Genomic DNA, 27138 nt, shown 5'->3' on the forward strand with positions numbered 1-27138 from the left:
TTAAAATTAATGTACTGTAGATACACACATTGTAAACTGCAAGTACCAGTAGTAATTTGCAAAAATAGCTTTTAATTGTACTGTTTAAGTATCCAGATACAATTAGTAAAATAAGTTATTTTCCCTACTTGACCCTTCAAAGCAAAATGTTCAATTTTTTTTATAGTAGACAGACACACTATTGAAAGGTACACAAAGAGTAAGACACTAAGACTTTTGATGTTTGTCTGCTTATCTGTGTAGATTGATCCAGAGTAAGCTCAACATTGCAGGATCTGATAAATAATGTAAATGCACTAGATATTATGTTTTCTGTTTTGTACATGTAGTAGAACTAAAGTCATAAAGTATTGAACATATATGCCGATATAGTTAAACAGACAGAGAACTTATATTGGTTCTTAATCAGCACTGTTTTAGAAAAAAAACCCAAGAAAATTACATCAGTAAGTGATTATAAACTTGAATATTCATATATATGTTTTAGATCCTTGCCTACCAACAGACTAGGGGATCACGTAAGACGCTAGATCGCTAGCTCGCTAGCCTGGAGGTCGGGTGTTCGATCCCTGCATTGGCCGAGAAAGTTCATCCGGTTTTTCCGGCGTGGTTCTCCCTTGTCAGTGATGCAGGACGGAGGGGCTGACAAGGAAAGCTGTCTAGTCGTTCGGATGGGACGAAAAACCGAGGTCCCGTGTACACATTGGCGTGCACGTAAAAGATCCCTTGACAGTTGGAATTCGATATAAGAGTAGGCTGTAGTGCCGCTGTCCGGGCAAAATTTCCCTCATAGCACACTAGGTATGGCGTATGCCCGTCTTCATTAGCCCAGGTTAGGAGCAGAACAGTAGGACGTTAAACCCCATTTCATTTCATTTCATTTCACCAACAGACTATATATAAGCAAGTGGAGAGCACTCAAAATGATTAGATGTTACCATTTCATTACTCTGAAACATTCCCTGTGTTGTGCATACCTCAGCCATAGCAGGCGTACGAGCTGGGGGGGGGGGGCATTTTGGGCACCAAATGCTTGGAAAATTTGGGCACACAATTGTACTTTGTAAAAATTGTATCAAAAAATATTGTGTTCTTGAATGTGTACTATTTAACAGCGAATTTAAATTCAGAGTGTCTATAGTTAGGCAATTTAATTGAAATCTTAAGACTCGAACCCTCTATTGTTAGGAGTACAGTAAGCCACGAGTTACAGTTACATAAACAACTGTTTTTAGTTGTGTATATTACAAGTAAATAAAATTTAGTTCTCTTTTATTGATGATTTAGAAATTAAGAACTTATTCATCCCAAAAGAGATATTGTAGTACCTGTCATGGGCCTTCAAATGAAAAATTGAACTTTTTTTTATTTGGTAAAAACTCCTCAGAATCACTTAAAATGCATATTTATTCATACGCGATTTTGTAAAAAAAAACACAGACACCCTTAGCAGCATTCGGATCGGAAATATAGTCGGATTCTCGGTCCGTTAGTTTACTAAAAGAATCTGCACACTTCGTTTCCATCCTACAGGCTTGGTACATGAACCTATATATTTTGTATTAATAATATTAAATTGTAGTTGCCATTACCCGTCATTCAGATAGCATCCACCATATTGTCTATTTTTTAACCATTGACTCTGTGGGAAGGTCTGAAGCTCTTGGAACCATGGGGACCACGTGGCTAAGTGGGTAAGGCGCTGGCTCGCTAGCCTGGAGGTCGGGTGTTCGATCCCTGCATTGGCCGAGAAAGTTCATCCAGATTTTCCGGCGTGGTTCCCCCTTGTCAGTGATGCAGGACGGAGGGCCTGACAAGGACAGCTGTCTAGTCCTTCGGATGAACGAAAAACCGAGGTCCCGTGTATACATTGGAATGCACGTAAAAGATCCCTTGGCAGTTGGAGTTCGATATAAGAGTAGGCGATAGTGCCGCTGCCCGGGCAAAATTTCCCTCATAGCACACTGTATGGCGTATGCCCGTCTTCATTAGCCCAGGTTAGGAGCAGAGCAGTAGGACGTTAAACCCCATTTCATTTCATTTCATTTCTTGGAACCATTTCCGTTTAGTTTAGTCTTTGAGCAGTAAAGACGTCTTTCCTCTAGGAAGAACATTTAATTTCGCTTGCCGTAAAGCTATTGATGCAGTTAGTTGTTTGTAGTTTTATAAGAAAATAAAGTTATTATTATTATTATTATGTAAGATACTAAGAACCTAACTACATTTTTTGGGCACCAACCACCACCGCACCCCCCCCCCCCCAGTCAAAAATTTCCCCGTACGCCTATGCTAGAACTCTTCTGCACTTGACAACCAAAGAATTATTCTGAAATTTACCCTTTCATTCTTCTGAAACATTCCCTGTTCTGTGTATATTCCTAGGAAATATTCTACACTTGAGAACCAATAGTAAAAAATTATTCTGGAATTTACTCTTTATGATATTAAGGGGGTAGAACTTTGATTACCTGTATGTCAGTAGTTTTATCTTCTAGGCTTGTGATTTACATGTAATTTCCTGTGCAAATACCACTAACTTCTCTAAATCTGATAAGCTATGTATGTAGGCCTAATGGTCAAGTGCTAAATTAGAGTAAATGTGCAAAGTGTAGACTGGAAATTCAACAACCTATGGCGCCTAGACTACCAAAATAAATTAGCATGACCAAATTCAGACAATTGCAGCAATGACATCTGTCACAGCGGTCAATATCCTCATGCTCCCGAAGGTGTAGATATCGGTTACTCTGCATGACTTTAAATCAGTCCCTAGAATAGTAAATTACATGAATGCCATCAATAGGTCCAGTAGAAGCTCACTGCCTAGCAGATGTGAAAATAAAATAGAGGACACTCTCAATTTTTTATAGTGAAACTTAAAGAAAAAGTAACTGCAAACCACTGTTTATTTTGTAGATCGTTTGAAGTTATCTTTTATGGAGTTTAGATATAGAAAACAGGGGAGATAACTACCCCACAGAATGTAAAAGGTATGAGGAACTGTAAATATTTTCAAAGAAGTTGTGTAGGCCTATAAAACGAAAATATATTTCAAGTTTCCCAAAAAGGCGGCAGTATAAAAAGACTTTGAGACTTTTTCGAAGTATTTGGATTCAGACTAGCCCGGAAGGAAGTTTACATCGTACCCAAATCTTTTTGTTTTCGAACTCCAAAAAGGTTTATGACGATTTTTGTATTTACATATAAAATGTTGAAATTATTTACAGAATTATTGTACAATGTTCATGTTTCATATATTGTTAATTTATATACTATAAAAATTAAACATGAAAGAATAACGGAACTAATAATTTGGTCCTTTGATAATGGATAGCAATCTAAAAATACTCTCAATGAACTGTAGGGGCCTTGGTGATAAGCAAAAAAGGCGAGACGTCTTCCAATACTTAAAACAGAAACAGACAAATATTATCTGCTTACAAGACGTACACTTTGATGACAAGAAAGAACCAATTATTGAAGCAGAATGGGGATTCAAAACTCTAATATGTGGTTAAAAAACCGCAGCAAGGGGGTGGGGGTGACAATATTATTCAATAATAATTTTGAATACAAACTAAATAAGATATGTAAAGATACATAATAATTGATATAGAAGTTAGCCAAAAACGTTTTATTCTAGCTAATATTTATGGTCCAAATGAAGATAATCCAAACTTTTATCAAAATATTCAAACCAAATTACAAAATTTTCAGTGTGAAAACATGATCATATGTGGTGACTGGAACTTAACATTAAACCCGCAAAAAGGACACATTTAATTATAAACATGTAAAAAAATCCTAAAGCAAGACTAAAAGTCTTGAAACTGTGTGATGAATTAGACCTACAGGGGCGGATCCAGGAATTTTTGCAGGAGGGGGTTTGCCAGGTTCCTGAGAAAATGTATCTACCTCCCCCCCCCACCCCCTCGGCTTGAAATTTTTTGAGAAATAAATGGTCTCTGTTGTCATTTTGGCGTATATACATACACATTGAGCTTTTTAAACAGAGAAATCCAACATCCTGTTTGACGTCAATTTTTATTATGAATTAATACGATGACATTGTGATTCAATTTAATTATTGATGCAAAGCATTAATTTTGATATCACATATATCATTATCTCGCGCTTTGAGTGTCCATCCTGTCGCACCATTTGACGATAAAGGATAAAGCACAATTATGACACTTTTCTCACAAAAAAAAGTTGTTTTACAAAAGGTTGTTTTACAAAAACATTTTTTATGGAGATGTTCTAATGAAAATAAACGAACTTATACATGGGCAAAATCCAACCCAATAAAAAGAGCGGGACTGGATTTTTATCTCGTGTCAGAAAATTTTATGAATGTTATCTCTGATCCAAAGATAGACTCAGGTTATCGCACTGATCATTCAATAATAAGTGTTTCGGTAAATCTATCTTCTAACAAACGTGGAAGAGGGTACTCTTAACTCATCATTGCTGTATGATTTCAAATTCGTTAACATGATAAAAGCTGAGATGTATGAAATAAAACAAAAATATGCTGCGTTAGTCTATGACAGAGAATACGTTAAAAACTGTCAGGATGAAATAGAACTAACAATTGATGACCAACTGTTTTTTTTTTTTAGATGCTACTACTACACTTAGGAGCAAAAATAATTGCGTACGCACCGTATAAGAAAAAAGACAGAATTAAACAAGAAAAAGAAATTGAAGAAAAAATAAATTTAACAGAAAGTCTAATAGAAGAAAATCCAAACAGCCAGAAACTATTCGAAGAATTTGAGGTACTGAATGCAAAATTAGTTAATATCAGGAATGAGAAAATGACAGGTGTTATGATAAGATCACGTGCAAAATGGTATGAAGAAGCAGAAAAATGATCAAACTATTTTGCGAATCTTGAAAAACGAAACTTTACAAACAAAAGTATTTTAGAATTAGAAACAAAGGATGGTCAGACAATCAAAGATCAGGCTAAAATTTTAAATGAAGTAAATAATTTCTATCAAAATCTATATGAACAAAAAAATATGACTAAAGATAATAAAAATCTATCCGAACTATTAAATGACTGCTCATTCAGAAAACTAACAGACTTAGAAAAAAAAAAGTCTCGAAGGTAAAATTACACAAGATGAAATTCTGACGGCGCTGACGGCTTAGACGGATATAGTATTGAATTTTTTTTTTAAAATTTGGAAATATATTGGAAAATTTCTGCTAAGGGCAGGGAACTATGCCCTCCAAAGTGGCAGTCTCTCTATAACACAAAAAAGGGGAGTAATTACATGTTTACCGAAACCTGGTAAAGCAAGAAATCATATTAAAATATGGAGACCCATTTCTTTACTTAGCTTCCCTCATAAGCTGTTCTCAGCATGTATAGCAAACAGATTGAAATCAGTTCTGAAATCAGTTCTTTATTTCAGGGCGATTTATAGGTGAAAACACAAGACTGATATTTGATACGATGTTAGAGGCCCAAATCCCCAAAAAATCAGGAATGCTCTAATGTCATTGCCCAATCCTACAGATAAATACTACAAAGAAATTGAAAGATTAATGTTTAAATTTATTTGGGGTAAAAGCAATGATAAAATTAAAAGAGGTCAAATGTTCCAGGCATATGATATAGGTGGCCTAAAAATGACAAACATAACAATTTTTACTAAATGTCTCAAACTAAGCTGGATAAGGAGTTGGTGGAGCCAGAATAGTTCTTGGACACTATTCCCAGACCAATATTTTGGAAGTATCGGGGATATCCTGATGGTAGATCCCAAATATATGGCAGAATTGGCTTTAGCAAAAGATAATCCATTCTGGAAAGACGTCATTTGGGCTTACCATGATTTCCTGAAAGGTTTACTCTATGACAATAATACTAAATGAAATGAAAGTGAAATGGGGTTTAACGTCCTACTGTTCTGCTCCTAACCTGGGCTAATGAAGACGGGCATACGCCATACAGTGTGCTATGAGGGAAATTTTGCCCGGACAGCGGCACTACGGCCTACTCTTATATCGAATTCAAACTGCCAAGGGATCTTTTACGTGCACGCCAATGTGTACACGGGACCTCGGTTTTTCGTCCCATCCGAACGACTAGACAGCTTTCCTTGTCAGCCCCTCCGTCCTGCATCACTGACAAGGGAGAACCACGCCGGAAAATCTGGATGAACTTCTCGGCCAATGCAGGGATCAACACCCGACCTCCAGGCTAGCGAGCTAGCGTCTTACCCACTTAGCCACGTGATCCCCCAATAATACTAAAATCAGTATAACTATAATATGAAACTTGACCATATTCAAAATTGGCATAATAATGGTGTAAGTTTAATTTCAGATTTGATATCCCCAGAAGTAAAGTTTAATAAATGTCAAGAATTGAAAGATATTTATAAAATTAAAGGTACATTCCTGGACTATTATTGGGTAATGACATCAATACCAAAATCATGGAAGAAAAAGATAGAACTGTCAGAACCAAAAATGATAGGACCAGTGGCGGAGCCAAATCCCCCCCACCCCCATTAATCTGGTCTGCCCTCTGTTTGCCCCCCCCCCCCAATAATTTTAGAAAATAAAAAAAAGTATTTGTGATACGTTTCGGTAATCAATACCCTATGGTGATTAAATCCCACATCCCCACTCAGTCATAAACTTGCATGTTGTAGAGCATTTCCGACATTCTATTTTTCAAAATTTTCTTGGCGAGGTCCCCAATGGATAATGGACTCGCCCCCTACCCATTTTGAAGCTCGTGCCTTTGCCCCCTTAACCTTGGACTTTGCCCCAGCTTTGCCCCTCCAATCACCGCCACTGGATAGGACCGATAAAACCTTTAATTCTTGAGACTTTAACAAAGGCTAAAAAGTAGGCTGTTCAGTTTTTCAAAAGCTATTTGAATCAAAAATTGAATATAATAAAAAAAAAAGAAAGTCAAATGGAAAATAGATATTGGTCATGAGATTAAAGATGAAACTTGGAAGAAAATTTTTATGAAACTTATAGAATTCCAATTCAAAATTGTAAACAGAATTCTAACCACCAAAACATTTTTTGTTCAAAATCAAAATAACAGAAAATAATCTATGTTTATTTTGTGAACAATTACCAGAAACACTAGAACACTAACGTTTTATTAGGAAACCCTAATGCATCCATCCTATTGAATCATGTTATTTTAATAACAAAATATTATCTATATAGATGTACTAAAAATGATTCAAGACCATCATTCAAAGTTCTCTTAATAAATATTAAAGAATATTACAAAACTCAAAAGTTTCTTTTCCAGAAAAATAACAAAATAAAAAATTCCAACAAAAATGAGGTCCTTTAATTGAAAATATTAACTTAATAATATAGGGCTTGCCTACAGTTCATATGAGAGGATTAGAGATATATCTTCTCTAATTTATATAATGTCTAGTATTACATCGTGAACATTACGATAATTTCATTGTGTCTTAAATAGACGGATGTTTAGTTAATTGATTGACTTCTTTTTCAGCTTATATTCACTGTATATGATCTATTATTGAACCATGACTAACTAATATTTCTTTGAAACAGGAAAATGTAACGTTTCGCGTCAACATAATATATATATATATATATATATATATATATATATATATATAATTGAAATTAAAGATGGCAAAATAAAGCTACATTTTAATGCTAACGTTTTCACCGCGATAGCGGCTCTTCAGGCATTTATTAAACAATAAATCAAATGGGAGATGCTAATTGTAGGCCGGGTGGGGAGGTTCGGGTATTTCCGGAGTCCAAAATGGCCGCCTTATATAAATGAGTATTTTGGGGAGAACTAACCCGAACCTAACCCTAACCCTTTTAAGAGAGGTAAAAGGTAAATTGGATCCAAGTTCAGTCTTCTAAAAAGGATTAAGGTTAGGGTTAGTCCTAATATTCCCCAAAATTCTCATTTATATAAAGCGGCCATTTTGGTATCCGGAAACACCCGAACCTCCCCAACCGACCTACAATTAGCATTTCCCAATTCGATTAACAATAGTCTATGACGTCACAATGTCATAGTTACATTATTATACAGTCAAGGGTAGTAATTTCTTAGCCTACAAACTATAAATATTCAATCCCACCACGGTCTTTATTTAATTTAATTTGATTTAATTATTCTCTTTTTTAGAATTAAGTTTCGGGTGGTACTTCTCAATAAAATAGCTTTCTTTTGCCTCCAAGAGGTCGTTGTTTTTGCTATTAAGTCTATATAAAGGAAAGACACTAAATTTACCCCCACCACATCCTTCAAGATGCTCACTGAGCGGGATCATCCTGTATTTTGGTTGAAGTATGTGCTGTCGATGGAGGTTCATTCTCAATCTAAGCATCATTTGGGTCTTTCCTATATACCTTCCCTTGCATCCCGGACACGCTATAAGGTAAATTACATAGTTCGATTGGCAATTCATTGCCTGTTTGATATAAAATGTATTATCATCATTAATTTTTATTGATGATCCCTCAATAATAATGTCACAGGTTTTACACTTTGAATTACCACATTTCGAAACTACTGGAATTGAAGCGACTGAATCGTATTTAGAAGATGTTATAATCCAAGCTAGATTGGAAGGTTGATTATATTTGTTTTTCTCAATATTTTATCCATCGTTTGGCTATTTTTAAGGATATGGATGTAATTTTCAATGATAGACTTCCCATTTTCCTGGGACGGATTGAATGTAGTAACTAAAGCAACGTTCCTTTTATCAGAGTCTACAGGAACTTTAGGTTGTCTTAAAACGCTTTGGTCCAGACTCAATTTAATGTGGATTGACTCTGCTCAATTGTAAACTGAATACTGTCATCTAAACTATTTAACATTTTATGAAGCTCTGAGATGATTTCTTGAGATACGCTGAGTATCAAAGAACAATCATCTAAGAACCGTTTCCATGAAGTCTTAATTAAATCACCGAATTCATTGCCAAACGTTGTTGTCACCCTCTCATACCATATTTCCTCAAGATAACCTAAAGTTAAAGTAGCATAGGTAGGGCCAACTTTCGTACCCATAGCGACTCCCTTGATTTGTGTATAGTGTAGGCCATTGAAGAAAAATATGTTATTTCATATCACAAGATCTAATGCACCGAGGATAAATGAATTTGAAAACCGGTCTGGTATGAGGTCTGCGTGGTTATTTAGCCAATATTCGACAGCTTTTAGTCCCAGATCTTTGCATATATTGTTATATAAATTAACTACATCAAAGCTAATAAGTGTACTACCAGGTTCTACCTGTGCAGGTAGTTGATGTAGAAAATCTGTATCATCGCGAAGAAAGCTTTTAACGCGAGAACATAATGGTTTTAAGATGATGTCTATAAATTTGCTGAGTCGTTGGGTACTCTCTCTCTCTCTCTCTCTCTCTCTATATATATATATATAGAGAGAGAGAGAGAGAGAGAAATTGGGTTTAACGTCCACTCGACACAAACTAGGTCATTTCGGGACTAACACATGGTTCAATTTTATTTCAATAATTCGCTTGCGTGTAGGGGTCTGTAGCAGTGGGATGAAACCGGAGGACCCGGAGAAAACCCACGAGGTTGGACAGGCGACCCTACTCCTTGTCACGTACAACCGGGGAATCGAAACCCCGCCAGTTTACTCAATGACAGACCGTATGATACAGCGCGCGCGTGCTAACCATTCGGCTTCCCGCCCGCCCCCCCCCCCCATATATATATGGAAACATGAAAGTGTAACACTGATTTGTACATGTAGATATTTCAACAATATAAAAAAAAAAAAGAAAAAAATATATCGGATATTAGAAGCCCAACTTTTCAGGGTAAGATTACAACATCAGTGCTGATTTAAATTGACCAATAAGTTATGTTTGCAATGTCTAAGACTGTGGATGATATTGAGTTATAGACTTGCCAGCTTTAAGCATTCAGTAAGTGAGATTATAATGTACACAATGTTGCAGCAGGCCTACGAGGACAATTTTAACAGATTCTGATACCTTTACGGTAGCTGAAAATAACAATAGGCCCATTGTACACCCAACACATAAATTTAGAGAAAATTGGCAATCCGTGGATGAGATTTGACGTGTAAACACTGACAATATATTTTGCAGTACTGTGTTCAAATAGCATTTATTTACCAAAAATAAAATCTGATCTTATGAAATCCAAACCTTTCTTATCTATTATGTAAAGACAGATTTTTAAAGTTGTTGTATATTGTATTGTATATATAGGTAATTGTTTTATAATATGTATGTCTAGCTGAACCATAAAATTGTTAGATGTCTTTTTTATCACACATTTTTGGCAGATAAAATATTTCAGTTGGCGGAAAAAAAATATGAACATCTAAAACGAACAACTTTCGTGCTGACTTGAACAATGATATATGACTTTTGTAGTGTTGCTCTATTTGGAAGGGAATTTCATAAGTCAGTGGATACTTGGGTGACGTGAAACAACCAGTAAGGCTACCCATTTTACAGCTCCAGGGGATTAGATGGAAAACTAGCAGGGTCAACAGCACCGCGGTTTACAATATTGAAGACGGTTGGGATGCCGGCTTGCTCTTTACCTAGAGAAGAATCAGACGTGCTCAGTCAGGTAGCACCCATGTGATTGCAGAGGACACTGACCTCTTGGGTTCTACTGTTGCGTCATGCAAAGCCAAAGATAGGCAACATGGTTTTTAGGTCTCATACAAAACTTAATTTTTGGAACATCAAATTCGATCGGGGATCACTTGACCGGGGCGGTCACACGACATCTTCCGTTTGTGAAAGAGTTAGCTGGGCGTGACACACCCAGATTGTTTGGAATTGGCAAAAGGGTCTCTTACAAAGCGATTCATGAGGATTCTAACTGCCGCAAACACACTGATATCTTTGTCCGCAAATAATGTCGTAGCCGAATAAGTGGACCACTAGAGAGCTTGTGCATTAGGAAGTTTAGGGAAAGGGTGGTGAAAAGCTAGTCCTGTGTGCAGATTCGGATGTTGCCGCTGACTTCAGGTGCTGCAAAGTATCACAAGTTTTGTGTGTATACTACTAGGTGGAGTTGTGGATGGAGAGGGGCAGTGAATTAAGCAATGGAAATTGGTTTCTAGACTTGCGAAAGAGAAATTAGAGCCCATTTAAATAAAGCCCCGATAATCGAGGTGGAGCTCACAACAATATACACCAGCTCCAGCTCCAGAGTCAATCCCCATAATTGCTGTAAAGGAGGGAGTAACACGTCAATGTGAATCTGTACATGATACGATTTAGAGTGTACTAACTCATGATACGATTTAGAGTGTACTAACTCATGATACGATTTAAAGTGTACTAACTCAGGATACGATTTAAAGTTTGGGCAATATTCCCATTGTTTACGATTGTATGAAATAGCTTTATTATTGTACTCCAGGTACTAATAAACTACGGCTCGAGTGAATCTGATTTTTATTATGTAATTTAGACTATCGGCATCGCGGAGCACGTTTTACTCGCGAAAACTGTTTTTGTTGGTAGACAGAGGGGCGACACACTGTTAAATTGTATTTTTACCCTTTTTTAACTGGCAGAAATATTGCCATCGTTATAACTGTATTTTAACATTGCATGTTATTTCAGTCTGTAATGTATCTTTAGCTCTAGCTATTATACATCCAAGGTAAAATTACGTATCTGTAAATGGAGTACATGTAAATTATCATGATGTTAATTTACATAAATTTGTACAATAACATTTAATACAAAAGAATATTGTGTATTTTGACAGAGTTTATGTATTAATACCTCACAACTATTGTAGAATTATATATTATGTAATTTGCCAAGGTAACATGTGTTTGTCCCCGCTTGGCTAATTAGTCCTAGGTTCGATCCTGGCGAACACAGAAAGTTTTGCGGAACTTTCAGCCGAGCACGTAACACAACATTCGATAATGTAAAGAAATTGTGTGAGTTAGTTGTATTCTACGTCCGCTTCCACCGAGGTGATATCGCAGATGATAAAGAAATTAAATGAAATGCGGTTTAATGTGCTACTGTGCTGCTCCTTACAATGGAAGAGTAGGTGGCATGACACCGTCCAAGCAAAATGCCCCACACAACTCAATGTATGGCATATGCCTGTCTTTATTAGTCAGTTCGGTGCATTCAGATTTCGAATAACCTATTTCTCTAAAATGGGCTAAAGTGACTGACAGAACAGTCAATATTTTGCACAAAATTCGATATGTGGTCATAAGGGAATAACCGATGTGACCACAATTTGACAGTAAATTTGCAATTTTCTGTAAAAATAATACTTCAAACGGCATTTCTGTTAATATATAGCTCATTATGTAAACTAACATATGGTAGTATTATGTGTGTATATATTTAACTAAACAGCATAAGTGTATAAGTTTTCTTTAGAGTATAAACGAAAGCGCGGGAAATTACTAGCCGTCACCTTGGTAACGCATGCTTTCTGAGTGTATTGTTAGTTCTATATATACCCTTGTATAGTCATATAGGAAACTTAACAATTTATACTAAATCAGTTTTGACTAGAATATTTCTTATCTTCAAGGATGATAAAGTGTAACTAGTCTACGTTTCCGTTAGGAGGAAAATAATATTTCCCCATACGCAATTCGCCGGAAGTTAACAATCAAAATGCCCAACCTTTGCGGAAATAATAGTTGAGATTTAAGAAATTATTTTAGATATAAAGTTCACTTCTTGGCTTCGTAGAGTTAAGTTATTCATAATACCACACGTATAGTAAAGCCCCATATATTCCCCGTCTACTGGGAGGGTTTATTGATAAATGTTTGTTGAAAACGGGGCTCACACTGGCTTTCAATTTTTTTTCCGCCAAAAGGATGATAATCTTTATATAAAAAAATGTTCATATTTTTTTTCCGCCAACTGGAATATTTTATCTGTCAAAAGTGTGTGATAAAGACAACATCTAACAATTTTATGTCTCAGCTAGACTTACATAATATAAAAACATTACCGATATATACAATACAATATACAACAACTTTAAAAATCTGTCTGTATGTAATAAATTAGCACAGTTTGGATTTTATAAGATCAGATTTTTTGGGGGTGACTTTAGTCTACTTGAACACCGTACTGCACAATATATTTTCAGTATTTACAAGTCAAATCTCATCCACGGATTGTCAATTTTCTATAAATGTGTTGCGTGTACAATAGGCCTGCAGTTTTTTTTCAGAATCTGAATCCCTGATAGAATGATATAAATTTCAATAATATTTATAAGAGATGCTTACACAATTATACCCGTCATTCACCCAGGGGCGGATTGGACTATCGGGTGCGATCGCCCGAATGGCCGGTCGGACAAAAAATGAAAAAATAATTTTGTCCAATTCGTCTTAAAAACCCTTTTCTGCTGAACATTATATGGGGGGGGGGGGTATTGGACCGATTATGGAGCGATGATGATCATGTTGTATGTGGCCGGTGGCTTTGACGGGCCGCCACGCCATCACTGGAGTCTGGAATGGGCTGGTATAATAGTCTTTATGGGCCGGGTGTGCTGGGTGTGGGCCGGAATTCGGAATCCTACAATGGGGATTCCGAATTTCATCCGAAAATTTCATCGGATTCGCCCGCAAATTTACTAATTATTAAGTAACCTGCATCCTGTTTGTGGGGATACCCCAGAAACGTCTGCCGATGGTTCGTAACTCCCCCAAACTAATTCAATTTTAAGGCCTCAGCAAAATTTGACGATAGCTGGTCTGCTGGCTGAATATGAGTTCGAGACGATTTACTGAGGCTGGTGTTAAACATTCCTTGACATTTTTATTAATTCGTTATTTTTAGAGATGAAATTACAGAATTGGGATGTCGAGAATGGTCTCAAATTGCGTTACAATATAAGTAACTTGATGTGGGTACCAAAATCCATGTCGTGGTAACTATATTTTGCGTCCAAGATCAAATTTTATTTTTATTTTTATTTCAGCCCGCCGCTCCTGACAAAAATGTCGAGGGTAACGCAATTGTCATAATTAAATTTGTGTGGCCTTAATTATACTCGAATATTCATTATCTGAACTAATGCTATGTTTATTAATCAATATGTAGTGTGTCAAATGTTCAAGTTCGGAGTCAAGGTAAAATAATTTACCTGGAACAACAAATCCAAAATTCAATGTGTCTCGTGGCCTTCAACTAGCGCTCCGGGCAACAAAAATGGAACATTTTTCAATGAAAATATTCCTACTTATTCAATATTCCTAACTGGTTAATCAATGGTCAAAATTTTCCTAACTAGTCCCATTTTTAACCAGTTAAATTCCCTCGACACTTGACGATACAATGATAATACGTTAATAATCATATGACGATATGATAATTTCACAGGTTGATGGTTGTAAATTACTTGCAGGTCGGAGTTTTGGCCTAAATTAATCGATTTATGAGATATATTATTTGACAGAGATTATAATCAGATATATTTGGGGTTCATTTTTCAAAATTTTCCAGGGGGAGAGCCCCCGGACCCAGTCAGTAAAAGGGGCCGCTCTGACACGGGAGCCCGGGCCGGTTTTTGACTATAGGGAGGGGGGAGGCTTTTCTTAAGAAGGCAGATATATTTTTATGATGGGCAAAGTAAGGAACTTGAAAGAAAAAAAATGGGGGGGGGGGGGTTGAATGGTTAGCATGTGCACGCCGTACCATAAAGTCTGTCATTGAGTCAACTGGGGTGGTTTCGATTCCCCGGTTGTACGTGACAAGGAGTAGGATCGCCTGTCCAACCTCGTGGATTTTCTCCGGGTCCTCCGGTTTCCTCCCACTGCTAAAGACCCCTACGCGCAAGCGAATTATTGAAATAAACTTAAAATCATATGTTATTCCCGAAATGACCTAGTTTGTGTCGAGTGGACGTTAAACCCCATTTCTCTCTCTCTCTCTCTCTCTCTCTCTCTCTGAAGGAATGGTCTAACATGAGCGCTTTATATTGAGTCAAGTGGCGTGGTTTCGATATTAAAAGGAAGTTTTAGCTTTAATCTATGAAATTTTGTCAGTAACTCGTCAATAAATATGAATAGTTCTTATTGTAACATTATATGATGCATATCACGAGATGACGCAACTTCCTGTGGTTTGTCACATCCTGGTTAGTATGAATTGTCAATACGGGTATATGTGTAATTGATCAGCCCACTGATTTCAGATTGTAGTATGTTATCGTTACAGAAGAGTTGGGCTTATTGATGTTTGGTGTATATTCCAACCAGGTAATTATTGCTTAGATTATATTTCCCATTGACAACCCCCAACTTGATAAGGTACCAAATATATATTATTCTATCGTCAATAACAATTAGGCATTGTCTGTTTCCCTTGTGATAAATAAACCAAATAGAATATCGACGCCTTGTGATAAATAAACCAAATAGAATATCGACGCCTTCCACACTACTGATGAAATGACTGCTGCTACGGAGACCCGCTAACTCAAAAACAGCTTCAAAATTGCTTTGACTATAGAAAGGCGTAAAAGAGAGCAAAATGTGAAAAAAACTTCAAAATTTTCTTATTAACCACTCCGGTGTTCCATACTCTTGATGGCCGAGAACTCCGGTGTTCCATCCTCGTGATGGCCGAGAAGGTTCCTTGGAATTTTTGCAGTCTGGTTTCCGGTTCAGTGGTGAACGGGAGGCCTGTCTAGTGACACTGTCAAGTGATTTAAAGCACGCTAAACCAAGGTCCCGGATGTTGATGTGGACGTAATAGAACCGTTCACAGTTGTGCTGGGTCAAATTTAACTTATAGCACTCTTTGTGACGTGTGCTCGTCTTCATTAACCATTTGGTCCACAGACATGTAGGATGTTGAAACCCATTTTATTATATTTCAAAATCGCTATCGCAAAAATTTCTAGGCGCTTCGCCCCCTGGATCCCCAATTAGGGGCTTACAGCGCTTCCTGGACCCCAACCGGTTTACTGACGACCTTCAAACCTACGGTTGTTTTGTTTGGCTTGTCGTTTTCTACGGCAGCTACTAAATCGTACCACCATGCCATTAATTCACACTGTGCATAAATTGGTCAATCAGTAATTTATTTTTATAATGTAATTAGGTTAAAGCGCGCTTTTATTGGTTATAGTCATAATCCCGTCGGGACGTTCTAGTCTACAGACATGGCTAAAACGATTCGGCAATGAATGAATGAATGAAATGTTGTTTACTGGCACGTCAGCTCCAACCGGGCTATATTGCGTCAAACATTTATGAATGCACATTCGATATAATGCACTTGAGATGCTTGCACTCAATCAATATGTGTTTAACTGTCAAAGAAACGTGACAGTGTTCACATTCTAGTTGAGGCTCACTGATCTGACCTGGGCTAATGAAGACGCGCATACGCCATACAGTGTGCTATGAGGGGAATTTTGCCCGGACAGGGGCACTACGGCCTACCCTTATATTGAATTCCAACTGTCAAGGGATCTTTTACTAGCACGCCACGGGACCTCGGTTTTTCTTATTATCCGCACGACTAGAGAGTTGTCCTTGTCAGGCCCTCCGTCCTGCATCACTGATTAGGGGAAACCACATCGGAAAATCTGGATAAACTTTGTCGGCCAATGCAGGGATCGAACACCCGACCTCCGGGCTAGCGAGTTAGCGCCTTAACCGCTTATAGCCACCGTGACCCCCCCCCCCCCCACAACGTTTCTAAAAGTATTCTCTTAACGTTTTTCAAGCAAATAATATAACAGTAACAAGTAGGCCAATTATATACAGACAAACGATGAATAATAACAAGATGAAAGGAAATATAAACGATTATTCGAGAAATATTTGCTCAGTGTTGTAATCGTACTCCAGTATATACTACCCATAGTCTCCAAAATAAATTTATTTTATTCGTCATTTTTTTTTTCATTTTAACGATTTTAAATAAATGTTTTGGCCTTTATTTTATTGTTAAACGATCTAAAAAACTTAATTTAAATCCAGGCCTAGAACGAATAAAATCTACCGTTTCATGCAGCTACAATTTACTGTCTGACCTTTAACCCAGGTTTAATATATCATAATATTTATTATTATCACTAGTTACAAGCTGAATAAACACGCGCATAGACAGATAGATTAAATTTTTAATATAGAGAGATATAGTAGATCTTACATAAAGAGGTCTGGCCCACTGAGTTGTAACAACTAATAAGGCTTCAATTCTTTTTGAATCAGAGATATTTTATGTTTATCTACTGTTTATAAGGTATGTTATGTATATATAATTACGTCCCTTGTTTACTGTTCTCTCTTCTTGTGTTTTATTACAGAATCTTATTCACATATTATATAATCCTGTGTTAGTATTTCGCTTAGAGTATTTATAATAAACAAGACAGTAATATGTCCCGCTTTAAATTATGAAAAAAGCACCATGTTTCATTGATATTTTCTTCTTTCTTTTCAGATTTACTGTTAAAGACTACGATAAATCAAGATAATTCACAATGGCTCAAAACCGAATGGCGGAATCTGATTATCAGATTCTAAGAAGGAATTATTCATATTTATTAGAGAATTTACAAGCTAAAAATATAACAGCACATCTCTTCCAATATGGCGTCATAGATCACGACGATCTGGAGGAAATTAATCTTAAAGAAGAAAATAAAGGACGAAAAGCCGGGGTTGAAATTCTGATAAGAAAATTACGATGGTGTGCTGGGGATTCGTATAACCTGTTTATTAAAAGTCTGGAAGTAAATGGCTACCATGAAGTAGTCCAGACTTTAAAGGTAAGTCAATTATGTTAGAATATTAGATATTATTAAACCAATTAATTAGAACAAGTGGACTGTATATTTAGATAATGGATCAAAAACATTGGCAACGTGTCTAATACTTGTCCTGTAAGTTTCATATGACAAGTTGTCAAAGCCCAGTATGAGTTGGATTGATTGTACTATTGTCTTTATACATTTCATACTAAAATATTCACAAGTATTCATCAACAACGTTCTTTAGTGTATAAACAACAATAATTTGTAAAACCTGTGGTAGAATGGAGATGGACATAGGCCTACATCATAGGCCTACATCATAGGCCTACATCATGCAGTGTGATATGTGAGACTTGTTGCCTTGACAACGGCGCTACGGCCTACTTTTATATCGAATTCTAACTATCAGGGGTTCTCATACGTGTATACTGACATATACACGGGACCTCGTTTTTTCGTCCCATCCGAACAACTAGACAATGTTCCTTGATCTTCCATACTGCACTGGTAGAATTACTGGGCTGACAGTAATTATGAATAAATCAGTTTAACCAAATGTCAGACCCTTCATTTGATTTTGTGGTTTATAATCAATCTAAGGTAAATCTGTCGTTATTAATTAATAAAAAAAACAAATTAATTACATACAATAAATTGTTATATTTACAGACAGACGATAAATTAGGTGAAACTCAAGCAGAAACTACTAGAAAAACTTTACCTCTTGAACAAGACAAACAATATTGTAGAAAACACAAGAATGAAGAAATAGAAGTTTACTGTATGGATTGTAACCAACCATGTTGTGTGGTTTGTCGCCAAGTATGGCACAACAACCATAAACTAACTGATTTACATGAAGCTGAAGAAAACTGGAAAGGTCAATTCCTTAAACTTAAAACAGAATCTGATAAAAAGATAAAACAACTACAAGAACATTCTGACTATTTAAAGGCTAAAATATCTGACCTAAACAACTCTTGTCAGACCGCGTGTGATAATGTTGACAAGAATGTTAAAAACATTTGTGATCAAGTAACCGTGTTAGGAAGTGGAATAAAAGATGATATTATCAAAGTGAAAAATGACGAAATTATGGAATTAAACAATTTCATACAGGAAGCTGGCAGGATGACATCTAAAATGAAAGATTGGTGGGATTATTCTGATCGTATGTTATTACAAAGTTCTTTAATTACATGTCTGGACAAACATAGCATGACAGATGTTCAGACCAAAATAAATCACGATATTTCATCATATGTACAAACCCCTGTGATACGACATCCATTTTATGACATGGTGAAGATTGACGTAGAATCATTAAAACAACAAATGAATAAAATGAGAATCATGGATAGTGCAACTTTTACCAGTAGTTTTAATGTAAATCAGATACTGGAGACAAACGTTAACTACTGTGATGATGATGTAATGATACAAGGAATGCCATGGTATGTAGATGTTACGCATCATAAAGATACACAAACATTGGATGTTTACCTATGGTTGAGGAAGGTAGAGGATAAAACAGTTAAAACTGTTACAGCTGATCGTACATTTAAACTGTTAAATATAAACAATGTTAGTAAACATAAAGTACAAAGGGAGACAGATACACATATACCAGGTGGTCTAGGATATGGTTATAGATTGATAGACTGGGATAAACTCATTAATCCTGATAATGGTTACCTTGACGACAACGGTATGTTCACAGTACAAACAACTGTCAAAATAAACAAAATAGATAGAAATTAATCTGAAAATACAAACTAAATAAAACGTGATATTAACTCGTACGTGATATTCAGATAGATGGAAATTTTATATGAACCGTAAAAAAAGAAAATGAAATTATGTGAACGCAGATAAGACGTGTTTATGGCAATATCAAGTTAAGACTAACAAACTCAATCTATCGGCTGATGTTGATAGCAGGGACATCTGTCTAGTCATTCGGATGGGAAGAAAACCCGTGCACGTATAAGATCCCTTGACAGTTGGAATTCGATATAAGAGTAGGCCATAGTGCCACTGCCCGGGCAGAATTTCCCTCATAGCTCACTGGATCTGGATGAACTTTCTCGGCCAATGCACCCGACCTCTAGGCTAGCGAGCCAGCGTCTTACCCACTTAGCCACGTGATCCCCAATATTATATGGATTACAAGTGTAATTCTTTAAAGATGAGAGAATCCTCGTCGAGACGTCACCATAGAAATAAACATCTAAGTATTCCATATAATTGTATCATGTATTATTCTCATTCTGTTACTAAATGTCGTTTAAACAATTCAAGATACAGTTGATACTGTTCTCGACACAATAATACTGGATAAGCGAGTAACTGTTGACTATATATATATATTATACATGTAAATAATGATCTATAATTAGAACTGTATACACTGTTTTTATAACTCTTGTTTTAATGTATTATTGTTAAACAGGTTTTAGAATTTCTTCTCCAATAATTAAACTTATATCTAACAGTATAATATAAATGTATGGTAAATTTTGTTTTTTGCATTGTTTAGATTAAAGTCCCGTGGCGCCTATTCAGCGCTACATGAATAACGTGCAGTATTTACAGAGCTATTTGGAATTCAAATTCCATCGAACTATACAATACCCCCATCGCCATGTTGTTGTCCGCGTCAATTCATTCATTAGTTGTCCTTTTTTTTTTAAAGAAATTCCAATTGGATCCAAAACGGGACATTATCAGACGTCAAAATTAAATAATCAATCTGAGTACATTTTAGAAGTTGCGAGAAATTTGATATTTTAGGTAAAATGAATCATCAGTACTTTAAATCTGTTATTTTGTGACATTAAAATAAAATATATATTTTGTATACATGTATTTTAGTATTAATTTGTAAATCATCTTCCAATATATTATTGTTGCATCACGGTTTTGTGTTAAATAAATAGTTTTGATAGTTGATTTAGTTTCCCTGCTTGTAAGTGACAAGGTGTACGGTACTCTCTCCAACCTCGTGGGATTTCTCCGGGTCCTCCGCTTTCCTCCAACAGCTATAGACCATTACACAGTCCCGAAATTACCACGTTTCCTTCCAGAGTCTAGGTTGTTATTCTTTACCGTTCATTCCAACAGTGTCGACTGCCTTACCTCGTGGGTCTTCATAAGGTCCCCTGGGTGCCTTCCCGGCGTGTAAGCGAATTATTGAAATAAAAGTTACAACATGTTAGTCCCAAAATTAACCCAGTGAACATATGCTCTTAGTGACACAGCAGTATCTGGTAGTCAGAATACTTTTATTATATTTCCTAACAAAGTTTTATTTTAAAAGTTATTAGTATGACTTACGATTTATCTATCTGTTTGGGGCTTTGTTTTTAGAGTGCGACAGAAAACCATATACAATAATCATCTCAGAATTAGAAATAGTGTTACTCAAAAACTAATGGTAGAGATGAGGCGGACAGTTGTAAAAGTTATCTCCCTTTAAAACTGAATACTGAAACAGTATATTTCAGTGTTTAATATAAAAATAAAATAAAACCAAGAACGAACAATCCAAACCATTAGACAAAATTCGAAGTTCTAAAAAAACTGTCTAGGCAAGATAGTGTAACAAGGCAATATAGTGTAATCAGCATATGGACTGTTCACCGTGTACAAAATACACGACAAACTGTGGTAACAGGTGTCCGGAAGAGTAAGCTTACCCTGCCTGGCGTCACACCCGCCATAGCAGCATCCAAACTATTAGACGAAATTTCGGTAAAATAGCGTGATTGGCCAATTGACTATCGGTATGCAAAATGCACGTGATGAACAGTGTTAACGATGTAGTAGACAGACATTATCAGGGAGATAGTATACGTGTCAATTAAATATATCTAGAATAATAGCCGAAAGAGACATATTATATTTACCAATCAAGTCAATATTATACTGTACCCCTTTTTTTGGCTTCCCAGATTCCTTGATGAAAATTATAGAAACATGTTATATTGAAACCGGTACATCCCTGAAAAAACCGAAATCAACCGACAGAGATACATGAATAGCTTACTATTAGCAGTCCGTTTTCTAGTTCTTGTGAGCGTCACAGCTGTGCAGCTGAAATGGGTGGTCAAAGGATCACCAGTTAGAGTAGTTTGGGGCAGTCTAAGGGTTATGAGTAATTCAGTGCCACCTGCCATTTTGGTTTTACGATGTCGAGAGCCACAGTCGGTCAGTGAGTAAAATACCGGCACACTAACCAGGAGAAAATGTAAATTCAAGCACATGTCTTCGATTCTGGACCATAAAAGTCAACAAAACAAAAAATTGCCATTCAAAAGGGGAGAAATCGAGAATTCCTATTACATTAGTCTTATACTAAAAGGGGATCACGTGGCTAAGTGGGTAAAACGCTAGCTCGCTAGCCTGGAGGTCGGGTGTTCGATCCCTGCATTGGCCGAGAAAGTTCATCCAGATTTTCCGGCGTGGTTCTCCCTTGTCAGTGATGCAGGACGGAGGGGCTGACAAGGAAAGCTGTCTAGTCGTTCGGATGGGACGAAAAACCGAGGTCCCGTGTACACATTGGCGTGCACGTAAAAGATCCCTTGGCAGTTGGAATTCGATATAAGAGTAGGCCGTAGTGCCGCTGTCCGGGCAAAATTTCCCTCATAGCACACTGTATGGCGTATGCCCGTCTTCATTAGCCCAGGTTAGGAGCAGAACAGTAGGACGTTAAACCCCATTTCATTTCCCTATCTACTCATAACACATTTATACCCTCTAAACCCAGGGTGGCGAAAATTCATTTTTCAGATCGTTTGCCAATATTTTCAATTTGATAAAAGTACATTTGTTTTAGCTTTTTACTTGATTTTGCTATTTGATTTGTGTGTACTGGAGTCTTAGATTCATACAACACAGGATTTGGTCCAGGGGCATACAACACAGGATTTGGTCCAGGGGCATACAACACTGGATTTGGTCCCGGGCATCATCAAACCTCTTCACGTTACTCTACCTGTAGTACATTAAATGTAAAATGAAATGAAATGGAGTTTAACGTCCTACTTTTCGGCATCGACTGGGCTAATGAAGAAGGGCATAAGCCAAACAGTGTGCTGAGAAGGCAATTTTGCCCGGACAGCGGCACTACGGCATACTCCTATTTCGAATTCCAACTGTCACGGATTGTTTTAAGTGCACGCTAATTTGTACACGGGTCATCACTTTTTGTCCCATACGAACGACTATACGTTTTTCCTTACAATGCCCTCCGACATACGCTGCTTACAAGGGGGTCCACGCCTACATTAAATATAATAATCAGTAACAATAAACATGAAAGGTGAATTAAGTCTAGAACAGGGGAGATAACTCGTCTATCCATGTCAACATAATGAGACAAGAGAGAGGGGGGGGGGGTATTTCGGGACTAACTGATGGTTCAAAATTATTTCATTAATTCGCTTGCGCGTAGGGGTCTTTTAGCAGCGGGAGGGATCCGGAGAAACCCACGATGTTGGACAGGTGACCCAACTCCTTGTCACGTACAACCGGGGATTCGAAACCACGCCAGCTGACTCAATGACAGGCCTTATGATACAGCGTGCACACGCTAATCATTCGTCCATTCAACACCACCGTAATGAGAAACCATTATAAATACGTTAATGTGTATTGACAATGTCAAATAAACGAAGGAATTACAGGCCGCAAGTACTCTTTTCTCCGGGTTATTGCACGTAAGTAATTATGCCGTTAGATACAACGAGGTTTGATTTTAACATAGTAGTGACACGTCTGGAACGTAGACTTTAAAAACAAAACCCTATTATGCTCTATACTGATCCCTGGGCTGAGAGATCCCCATTTGCGAGCAAAGCTGTACAGGCTCTATAAATATTCGGGGGCAGAACCTTAAATGCCCCAAAAAATTAATTTCGGGTTATAGATGGTGGTGCCGGTCGGCTGCGAGAGGCGAAGGGGCAGAGCTTACCGTGCAGGACCCCCCCCCTCCCTCCCTTAAAGATACTTTGGAAAATTTGACGGCCGCAGACACGTTTTCCTTGCGCGTATGGCGATAGTGGGATATTGGATTAAGACGGTTGTATTAACATCTTCTACACTGAAAAAACCCTTGTGTTGGATCTCAACACAAGAACTTGTGTTAAAAATATTTAACACATGTTTGTGTTGTATTGCATTGCAATGACACAAGTTTGTGTTTTTTTCAATGTCTTAACACAAACTTGTGTACATTTATAAAATCTTATGTGTTTTTTTTCCATATAATTAATTACGTCGACATTAAAGATAACATTTATTATGTTCCTTTATCACTAGCCTATATGTAAAGCCACTCTTCCTGAATTTGAATGTCGAGTAATTCACTTGATTTATTTTTTAATATTTCTAATTATCTAAAAGGATATATTAATTATTACAAACATTAAGTAGAAATCGCAATGTTTGTATCGTGCGATGCATTTAATATCTCTTTTAAAACAACGTATTTTATAACAGTATACTGATATAAGAGATCAAAGTTTTAGTCAATTATTATCTAAATATAAACTATTTATTTAATTAGATATAATAAAAGATTATTCTGATTCTACTCTTTGTTTATTTTCACATCTTGTCTCAGACAATATACAGAGACAGGTTATTACAATGTCTGCATTTGGAGGTGTCTGATTGATATCGCCCCAATAAACTTGACACATCAAAGACAATAACAATTGTGTTATATCTACGTTTTAAAAAAATGTTTGAATGGGCGTGGAAATAGTCGAGTTAATCTTTTTATTTAATTTAATTGGTTCATTAATCGAAATTGGAAATTTATTCTTACCTGTAAATGACCAATTAAAATGAATTACTCTTAAAACAAAGAAAGAAATATTTATTGAAGTAATTTTGCGGTATTAACCCTGTGGTACTGCAAATGTTAACTGTATTATTAAGCATTAGTATCGAAAAAAGTGATATTGTTGTGAAAAAAGTTTGTCAGAAAATAAGAATATCAGGTTTGTGATTTTGGTATTTTTTAGTACAATGTATTTATAACGCAAATTTTTCGTTTCGGTTAAAACAAAATATACGTCCATTTTAATTGGCCGAAGGATGTGTGACTAATAGAAATATGGCGGGCGGACAAACTGACCAAACAGTATATTTCGAGGTATTTGAGGTAAGCTAATTTAATATTATATCATAACTGCATGTGCATAATTGTGTTTCTGTTTGATTAAATATTCAAAAAATCATTCTTAGGATACAACCTCGACACCAGTCCGCCCTGAATTGCAATGTTTGTTTTGTGTTCTGGGCGCCATTTTGAATATAATACAATCCAGCGATAGTGTAGTCTAATTCCTTTAAACGGGAATCCGAATTTGTTAATTTTCTGCAATATCACTTCGGTGGAAGCGGACATTAAATAAAGCTATTTCACGTACAAAGACCTACAATAAAATCCAGGTGAATTGGGAAAAATATTCATGTATTTTCTTGATGAAGAGTAGCTATTTCAATTTGTAAATGCCCAGTCATCTTAGACAAATAATAATTCCAACTTCAAATCAGTTGTATTTATTCAAATCATACCATGAAGAATTGTATTTTTCCACTTGCATAATAATAAAAACTTGACTTTTATTATTTTATTTCTTCAGGCCAAGAGCACGGAAAATTGGTAATTGCCTTGTATCACTGCTAACTATAAATCACAGGGAGCCTTGGGCAGAAATGATAATATGGTTCTCAGATATGTTACTGTGTACAGACTGAACAGAAAATATTTATACACTTGCTATTACAGTACTGGCCAAATTAATAGCAATTTTTTCTAAAAACGTTGCAGAAGTTACTCACTAAAATTGAAGTATGAATAAAATCATACACCGTGAGTATATTGAACTGAATATTCTTACGCATACCCATAGGCGTACGGGGAAATTTTTGACTGGGGGGCGGTGGTGGTTGGTGCCCCAAAAATGTAGTTAGGTTCTTAATATGTTACATAATAATAATAAATTCGCTGTTAAATTGGACACATTCAAGAACTTTCAGCCGTAAAAAAGGGCACTGTTGAAAATTAGAGGGGGGGGGCGCCCCTCGCGCCCCCCATTGAATCCGCCTCTGATTAAACATATTTAACTTGCATTCGCTTTTAAAGGAGCTAAATCGCTAATATTTGGGAACTAGAAATTGTCACAAATGGGTCGCACTAACCTTGATGTTGACAAATACGTAAGACGATATGAACATCAAGGTGATATATGCATATATGCAGCATAGATAATTAAAACTTCTATTCAAGTTAAACCAACTGTATCTATTTATGTCTTACGTCGAGCTGAATACATTTTATGATTTATTGTCATTAAAACATCTATTGGTGGTTAACAGTGTGTAACTAAAAACTAAAATTGGATCTTATTATTGCCAATGATATAATGTACCTTGAATTTTTTATCACGAAGTCTATCGCATCCAGATATTTAAAGCGCGTTTACAATAAATTCATTTTTTTGTATCGTAAAATTCATCTTCATTTGACGAACTACACCCAAACTACAGTCAGTGTAAACACGGTTTGGAGACTATATCTGAACTAAAGGGTACATCGAACTACAGTGTACATCATGCTTAAGAGACACTATCTAATATCCAACAGGAAAAATGACGATTAATTTAATATCCGCCAATTGGTGTTGCTGCTATTTTGTATTTTCAAAATTTATCTTCAAATTCAGAGACATCGAAAACCATATAAAGGACATTGCAAAAGTCATATCTTACGTATCTTAAGAGATGCCCTTTTGGTCTACCAAATTTATGTTTTTTTGTTAAATTGCCTTATACATGTATTACCAAATTCGGTAGCCCTTTTAAAAGAAATGCCCGGCACCACGTGGAAAATACATTTCTTTAATTGATGTTTGTCAAATTCGATTTCCGCACATTTCGCGTACATAACCACGATATAATGGTCAAACATTACGTACATCAGATAAACTATTTTTAAAGCCCAAAACTGTTCAACTAGTCTCTTTTAGTTATCAAGCACCTGTTTTATGGGATAATCTACCATTTAGTTTAAGATGTTGTACATCTCTTTATTCTTTTAAAAACAACTTAAATCACATTTATTTAATGAGGCTTTTAACTGACTCTGTATACAATTGTTAACATGTCCATAATCTTGTTGTTTATTTATGATTACATTGTCACTTTGTAGAGTGCCCCTGAACATGTTTTATGAAAGGGCGCGCTATAAATATGCTGTAATAATAATAATAATAATAATATTACCAAATTTGGTGGCCATTATGAAAGAAACGCCCGGCACCATATAACA

The 27138-nt window shown here is 36.3% G+C and overlaps 1 protein-coding gene across 3 annotated transcripts in view; it reads left to right on the top strand.

Moving 5' to 3' along the window:
- The window catches only part of LOC126831694 (uncharacterized), a 38054-nt gene extending 17397 nt beyond the window's left edge, over window positions 1–20657 (top strand). The window contains exons 1-3 of one of the 3 annotated variants that reach the window (XM_050562353.2): window positions 14762–15282; window positions 17483–17810; window positions 18465–20657. In XM_050562353.2, coding sequence (XP_050418310.2) covers window positions 17523–17810; window positions 18465–19556 — 1380 coding nt within the window. In that variant the 5' untranslated portion in view covers window positions 14762–15282; window positions 17483–17522 and the 3' untranslated portion in view covers window positions 19557–20657. Of the gene's footprint in view, window positions 1–14761; window positions 15283–17047; window positions 17282–17482; window positions 17811–18464 lie in introns of those variants that run through there. The other 2 variants (XM_050562354.2, XM_050562351.2) reach the window with 2 other exon arrangements.
- The last annotated feature ends 6481 nt before the right edge of the window (window positions 20658–27138 follow it).

This window comes from Patella vulgata, chromosome 9 (genome assembly GCF_932274485.2).
Source record: "Patella vulgata chromosome 9, xgPatVulg1.2, whole genome shotgun sequence".
NCBI lineage: Eukaryota > Metazoa > Mollusca > Gastropoda > Patellidae > Patella > Patella vulgata.